The sequence below is a fragment of the Dipteris shenzhenensis genome, chromosome 32 (genome assembly GCF_047967505.1).
Source record: "Dipteris shenzhenensis isolate YYH24624 ecotype China chromosome 32, Dip_SZ_1.0, whole genome shotgun sequence".
In the NCBI taxonomy this organism is placed as follows: Eukaryota; Viridiplantae; Streptophyta; class Polypodiopsida; order Gleicheniales; family Dipteridaceae; genus Dipteris; species Dipteris shenzhenensis.
The window spans coordinates 41,600,167-41,608,349 of NC_141627.1; the positions used below are offsets into that span (position 1 = coordinate 41,600,167).

An 8,183-nucleotide genomic window follows, 5' to 3' on the forward strand; every position below is an offset into this window, starting at 1 on the left:
AATGGTTTATTGGGATCCACTACCTTTAAGACATGAGTTGATGCTATAGATAATTTAAAACTCCTCTTTTGAGATTCATCCCATATGAAGGTGCTTCCCTTCCTCTTAAGCTGGTCTGTCATCGGAACAACAATCTTAGCATAATCTTAGATGAATCTCCTATAGAATACAGACAAACCCAAGAATATCTGTAATTCTTCTAGATTTGTAGGATGTGGCCATTCCAATATGGCCCTTACTTTTCACAATCCATAAAAATCCCTTCTTGGGAGTATTTCCCAAGTACTTTACTTCTTTTGCAAATAATTCACATTTGGATTCTTTAGCAAAAAGTGAGTTATTTCTAAGCAGCTGGAACACTTTTTGCAAATGTTCCAAATGCTTTTTCCTGGTTTTACTATAAATAGGGATATCATCTAAAAATACTATAGCAAATTTCCCTAAATATGGCTTTAAGACACTATTCATAAGTGCCATGAAAGTTGCTAGAGCATTACATTAAAATGATAATGCCCATATCTAGTATGAAATGATGTCTTAGGGACATCCTCTTCTCTAATTTGTACTTGGTGATATCCTGACCTTATATTGATTTTAGTAAAATACTTTGCCCCTTGCAATTGATCAAAGAGCTCATCAATGTGAGGCATAGGATACTTTATTTTTTATGGTGATTTTATTTAATGCTTCGTAATTTGTGCAAGTAAAACTGGTGCAAACCAAGGTGAGCTACTAAGGTATTCAATTAATTGTCTCTCAACCTCAAGTTCCTCCATTTGACTAAGCCTATATGGAGGTTTACCAACAGGGGTAGATCTAGGAATTAAGTCTATTTTATGATCTACTTCTCTTTGAAGGGGTAAACACATCAGGCAAATCAACTGAAAAAACATATTTAAACTCAACCATTAAATCATGAAAAGAAGAATTATACTTTTTAACATTATCAAAATCAAGATTACTTCTTTTCGATGCAGAAGCCATAAAATCACCAACAAAAGTAAGTTCACAAAGATATAGCTCACATTCTTGTTGGTGTAGCAATCATTCCAATTCCATCAAACAAATAAGAGGAGAGTTGGGCACATCATGTTCTCCTTGAATTTGGAAGACTCTACCATCTTTTTCAAACATAATGGAGTTATTTAGATAACTCCGCTCTAAGCTATGCCCAAGATTATATAATTATTCTTGACCAAGAACAACATCTGTTCGATCGAGATGCATAATTTGGAAATACAAGGCATCCTAATAACCTTGGAATTCCACCTCTACACCATGAATCAATGTGACACCCCTAGAGCAAAAAAGAGCTCTACTTGATAATCCACCCTGCCTCAGATTCCCAACATGATGCTCCTTGCTTCGACTGACTTCATGCTCCCTCTGGAATCCTCCCTCCAAGCCCAACACTTGCCACTTGTAACCTACTTGAGTGCCATGTGTCCATAATGGACCTTAGTATTTCTATGCCCCCCTTTGGGCCTTCACATTGCACTCCATTCTATTGTAAGTGCTGTCGAGCCGTCTGGTTTTCTGCTTTACCATAACTAAGCATACGCTTTCGTGATTATGGCTGACTTAACACTCCAAATATTGCATGCTAAGATGCTAGCCATATATCTCCTTGGAGGAATCCACTGAAGTATGTGCTGCTCTAAAAGTAAGGCTGATAAATCATCCAGAGGGAATGACTCTACTAAGTGTCATCGAATCAAGCAAGCTGAAGAAGAGTCATGCCTCTCATTAAATACCCGCAGGCCTGAAAGGGAAAGCCAAGCAACTGAATCCCAGGTCACGAAGAAGGGTTGCCAAGAAAAGGTGCTGAAAATCCTAGCAATCCCCTTCCAAATGATCCTCGCCTGTTTGCAGTCCCATAAGCAATGATTCCACCGCAGAGTGGCAACAAGGACACGTGTAGCCCGCCCCAAACTTGGACGTCCACAAAGAATGGCCAAACTTTGATCACAAGGGTACCCAAAAATGGACTAATGATGTGGACGTGACAAAACACAGTGTGCTTGTGAAGCACATTTGTTGATGTGGCACTGTGCGTTGATTACAAGAAAGTGTGTGTGAGTATGGGTGTCTGAGCATTAAATTTTCGTAATTTCATATCTTCCTTTAAGAGGTAGCCCAAAGGGGTTCCGATGTTGCGTGGGGATGCGCTACTTGTCAACTAGGTACAATTGCAAGCGTCCATGCAGATAAACACTACACCCGAGTTGCAAATATGGAGTGGAGCGGTGGTCAGTCAGGACTCCACTTTCCTGGTTTTCCAGCAGGTTTCCAGCAGCAAAAGAGAGGCCCTATACCAATCACCTCAACAAACACGAGCTCAGGTTGGTTACTGTGCTACGGCTTGACAGTCGTATCATCAACTTTCAATTTGGAGCAGGTTTTCATTGTCTTTTGCTGGCAGATATGGAACACAGGTTGCGCTTGTGGCAGGAATACTTGGCGCATCCCTCTCAGTCGTGGGACAAGAGAACGAACAAAGTGAGTGATCACCGAATCGGGATAAATGTTTTGCACAACGATCATGGTCTTATACCGGTTTGTCTGACGAGTCTGTGGTGAGTTTCAACAGACAGATTCAAAGGCTCCAGATTTGAGGCATAAAAGTACCAAGGGGGCGCTGTGGATAGACTGCTTGTATAAACCAGGTTGGGTCGAAGGTATGCATGTGAGAAATGAGTCTGATAGTGGGGAAAGCCAGGAAGTCAACGGCGTCAATGAACGTGATCGGCATGGAAAGCAAGGAAAGGCGTGTTTGAACTCTGGAGACCCTGGCTTGGCAGAGGAGCTAGCTAGGTGTAGCCGGTTCAGAATACAGATGGATGTGCAACAACCACGAGAAGGCATTGATTGGGAGATAGTGAGCTTAGAAGAGGCACTCAGTAAATTGGGCCGGATGGCTGAGCTCCCTTTAGTCGAGAACTATATCTGCACCTTGCAAAAGTGCAGGAAAACCAAGCAATTAGCATATGCTAAGCTCGTGCATGGATGCATTTGCAAGAATGGGTTGGAATCTCATAGAGCTCTTGGGAACCACATTGTGCCAATGTTTGTGGAATGTGGAAGTGTGTCCGATGCACAGCAGGTTTTTGACAGGTTGATTTATCGGAATGTTTATTCATGGACTTCACTTATATTAGGCTATATACAATGTGCACAAATACAGCATGCTCTCAATCTGTATCAGAAAATGCAAGAGGATGGTGTGCTACCTAGCAGTTATACACTTACGGCTATACTAAAAGCTTGTGCTAGGCTGAAAGACTTGGAAAGAGGCAGGAAAGTACATGCTGAGATCTCAGGAAAAGGATTTGAAATTGATCGATTTGTTGGCAGCAGTTTGGTCGATATGTATGCCAAATGTGGCTCACTTTCAGAGGCACGGGAAGTCCTTGACAAGCTGCCAGCTCCAGATGTTGTGTCATGGAATGCCTTAATTGCAGGATACGCAGAGCATGGACCTGGTCAGGAAGCGCTGAACTGTTTAGAACAGATGCAACTGGGGGGTGTCTTTCCAGATGCTATCACGTTTGCTTGTGTCTTGAAAGCTTGTGGCAGCATGCGAGCCATATGTAAAGGCCGAGCAATAAATGCTGAGATTGCTCAAAAGGAATTAGAAAAGGACCTTTTTGTCGGCAACACGTTGATTGACATGTATTCCAAATGTGGCTCACTTTCTGAGGCACAGGGAGTCTTTGACAAGTTGCCAGTTCGAGATGTTGTGTCATGGAATGCATTAATTGCAGGTTATGCTGAACATGGACTTGATCAGGAAGCACTGGAATGTTTTGAACAGATGCAACTGGAGGGCATCTCTCCAGATGCTATCACATTCGTGTATGCCCTGAAAGCTTGTGGCAGCATGAAAGCCGTAGGCAGGGGCAAAGAGATACATGTTGAGGTCACTCAAAAGGGATTTGAGAGACATCTCTCTGTTGGCAACACCCTGGTCGATATGTATGCCAAATGTGGTTTACTTTCAGAGGCACAGGATGTCTTTGATAAGCTGCCAGTTCGAAATGTTGTGTTGTGGAACACACTAATCGTAGGATATGCTGAACATGGGCCTGGTCAGGAAGCGCTGAAATGTTTTGAGCAGATGTTAGTGGAGGGCATCTCTCCGGATGCTGTTATGTTTGTTTGTATTTTGAAAGCTTGTGGCAGCATAGGAGCTGTAGGTAAAGGCCGTGAAATACACTTGGAGATTTCCAAGAAGGGATTTGAAAGAGATCTTTTTGTTGGCAATACTTTGGTCGATATGTATGCCAAATGCGGCTCACTGTCAGAGGCACAGGGAGTTTTTGATAAGCTGTCAGTTCGAGATGTTGTGTCATGGACTTCACTAATTGCAGGATATGCTGAACATGGACATGGCCAGGAAGCACTGAAATGTTATGAGCAGATGCAAGTAGAGGGCATCTCTCCCAATGCTGTCACAGTCATTTGTGCATTGAATGCTTGTGGGAGCTTGGGAGCCATAGGCAAGGGCCGAGAAATACATATGGAAGTTGCACAAATGGGACTTTTAACGGATCTTTCCATTGGCAACACGTTGGTTGACACTTATACCAAATGTGGCTCACTGTCAGAGGCATGGGGAGTCTTCGACTCATTGCCGGTTCGAGATGTTGTGTCGTGGACTGCAATTATAAATGGCTACGGCATGAATCATGAGGGTAACATGGCTGTACAATGTTTTGAGGACATGGAAGAACAGTGTGTGAGACCGGATGTTATTGCATTCACAGCTCTTCTAACTGCATGTAGCCATACCAACCTGGTATTTAAGGGCCAGGAGTCATTTAGGTTGATGAGAATGGAGTATGGCATTGCTCTGACGATAGATCACTGTATTTGCATGGTTGATCTTCTTGCACGATCTGGACATTTGTATGAGGCAGAGGAATTTCTTGAAAGCATGTGGTGGTGTCCATCTCAAGGAGCATGGACAGCTTTGCTCACTGCCTGTAAAACCTTTGAGGAAGCTGAATTGGGACTCCGATGCTTCCAACAGCTTATGCAAATGGGTCTGGAATCTGCTACTTTGTATGCGCTCATGGCCAACATCTATGCAGCTGCTGGCAGGTGGGACGATGCTTACAGAGTTGAGGAGATGAGGAAATGTACAGGAGTAGAGAAATTGCTTGCAAGTGCTTTGATAGAGGTGAAGAACAAGGTATATGAGTTTGTGGTGGGTAGCAACCAAAGTGAAAAAATTTTAGCCATGCTGGAAACCTGAAGTTAATGCATGGAGGAGGGAAGGCATGTGCTGTCTGATCTTGAGACCCAGTGCCTGTGAGGAGAAAGAAACTGCATTATGTGGGCATGCAGGGAAATTGGCTATAGCTTTTGGCCTTCTCAACACAGCACAAGGACAAATGCTACATGTGACGAAAAATTGCAAGATGTGTAATGAATGCCACAATGTTAGTAAGGCCATATCGTGAGACCATCGTCTGAGACGACTCCTGCATCCATCATTTCAAGAATGGTTTGTGTTCTTGTAGAAATATGTGGTGATCATTTCTACACAATGGAGGTATGCTATATGATGAGAAAACACTTTTGGTGAATGGCCTGAGTATTTGGAGTGTGTTAAATCATTTTTCTTTCAATGTATTTGCCGGAGTAGTAGAGTAAATCAAGCTACCAAATGCATGGAGGACAAAAACTTCAACATATCATGATGAGGCAGATTACAAGCTCTATGGAACCTAAAGCTGACAATCACAAAAGAAACCCTTACATGGAGAAATACTTGCATACCTGAGAACATCTATGGACAGCCTGCAGGATATTACAGAGTAGATAACAGTAAATTGTGCATGGATGCATGCATGGGGGTGTGTGCGCGTATGTAGGGGCAGGAGGGGAGAGCTCAGAAGCGCTTCTCCTTCCACTGAGCACTCCCAAAACATTGAAACAGGGGCCCTTGTGCAGATTGTATGTTCCCAAGAGTAAGAATGCATGAAATTATTTTCCTCTTCCACCTGATGGTAAAAGACATTGAATCAGGGAATTGGATAGAGGGCCTGTACTAGTGCAGCGCCCCTCCCCTTCGAAATACCATGGCTCTGCCAAAAAACATAGTGCTATATTTTCAGTTTAGACATGAGATTGCAAAGGTGGCATTGAGCGAGTGTTAGTCCCTCTTCTGAGATCATATTATCTTCCTTGGTGTAACATTATTGCGTTTCCAAGCTGATTTAGATTGCCAAGTTTGGGATTATATATCAGACGTGTGAACAACAAACCAGAAATTTTAATTGATGTAGAATTGCTGGCTGCCTCAAAAAATATAAAAGGTTTACCATAATTGGCCTTTTTGTATTCTATCTGGTTTAAAAGGTCTAAATGTGAGCACAATGCTACTGATGATATTATAAATCAAGGAATACTAATGTTGAGGTATATACTTTTATAGTTTGCTAATTCAAACAAGGAGAAAAAGAAAATAAAGAGTGGTATGATAGGACAGACCTATCTCCATTTAACAATGGGATGATGTGTGCACCACCTTGCCCCTTGCCAAATTGCATGGCATTATCAACGCATGGTTGTTTTACAAAGGCTCTTGTCTCATACATACATACATACATATATATCTCCTTCTATCCTCCCTTGAATTTCCCCTTCTCTTGTGGACAATGCATTAACCTTAGATTTAAGCTACAAAGGAGAGCCATCAAGACCTATTTCACTCTTTTATTTTATAGAATTCAAGACAGCTTACAACTATACATAACAAAAAGGGGCCTTGTAGGGAATTACTAAAATAAGAAACTCCAATGAGATTTAGGCATTTGGAGACCTCTTTAATGGAGGCTCCCCATTCTAAGGGAAATAAGGTGTATTCATAAATATATAAGTCCTTATTGGTCCCCCACAATAAAAACTTATCATTGACATGCTTAACCTTACCTTGTTACCATTGACACTAGAACATTTTCCTTCTAGTTGGACTAGTTTGCTCAGAACTTTAAATCAAGCCAAATCTCTTTGAGTTTCCTGGAGTTCAAAACGTTTTCATCCCTTACACACAACAAATTTGTGTTCCCACCTCTGCTTGCAAAATCACCTCACTCCAATTTGGATTCATGCATTTGATTCTTCTTTTGTCTTCCATCTTTGTAAATGTTTGGGAGATTTGAAACCAATATTCTAGATTATTCAAGCCTCCCTAGGTAAATCTACCTCCCAAGGTGGCGACATTGACTAGAAAAATCACACTTCCCCATCTAGTGTGTTTATTACCTTTCCATTAAAGCATGTAAAACATAACAAAGCATTGCCCATAATGTAAAATAATAATGCAAATACATAAACTAGTTACACCTCAATTAATATCTTTGCACTGTTTGCCACGTGGTGTGATACGCTATACTTAAGGATCTTGAGTTCTTTTGTTCCCACTTGGACCCTATTTATCCACTTTAAACTGAACATTTTATCCACTTGGATCATATTTTATCAAGTTTTAGCCTATTTTTAGCTTGCATCTTTCTTTGTACCATTATGATTTCTTTATTCTACTAGTTTTGTGGCCCTAATTTTCTTTTTTCTACTAGTTTTGTGGCACTAGTTCCATTGTCTCTATGAGGTGATAGAGAATAGTGCTAGTGACATACTCTCTATAAGGTGATAGAGAATGGCACTAGTGCCATTCTCCATAACCTCATAGGGAGAATGCCACTAATGTCATTCTCCACAACCTCATAGGGAGAGTGCTACCTATTTAATGGCCCTTTCTTGGTTTTGTGTGCTTTGGTGCTCCCACTATATTAAAGAGATTTGTAAGAACTACTCTTTCAAAGCATGGGTTTAAGTGCTTCATACAAATCCCTGTAGGATTTAGGGAATGGCACTAGTACCATTCTCTATGAGGTTAAAGAGAATGGCACTATTCCCATTCTTCATAACCTCATAGGGAGAATACACTATTTTCCATATCCCAAAGGGATTTGTATTTTGTGGCCCTCCTCAATCGCCTTGTATATCATGGCCAGTGCAATCTTGAATGTATTAAGGAAACAAAATTTTGAACGCACATTTAGGCTTCATCATCCTACATGGTGTTATGGAGATTAAAGCAATGCTGCCTTTGGGATATGGAGAACTCTATGTCCCCCGTTGGATATGGATAGTGCATAAGTGGCAGTTTGGAT

At 41.4% G+C, this 8,183-nt stretch overlaps 1 protein-coding gene across 1 annotated transcript; it reads left to right on the forward strand.

The window, feature by feature from the left end:
- The first annotated feature begins 2,125 nt into the window (after positions 1–2,125).
- On the forward strand, positions 2,126–6,269 carry LOC147880769 (pentatricopeptide repeat-containing protein At3g16610-like). Its single transcript, XM_087370938.1, has 3 exons — positions 2,126–2,342; positions 2,423–2,499; positions 2,591–6,269. The coding sequence occupies exons 1-3, from the start codon at positions 2,234–2,236 to the stop codon at positions 5,255–5,257; spliced, it is 2,853 nt and encodes a 950-aa protein (XP_087227064.1). The 5' UTR covers positions 2,126–2,233; the 3' UTR covers positions 5,258–6,269.
- Positions 6,270–8,183: the final 1,914 nt, after the last annotated feature.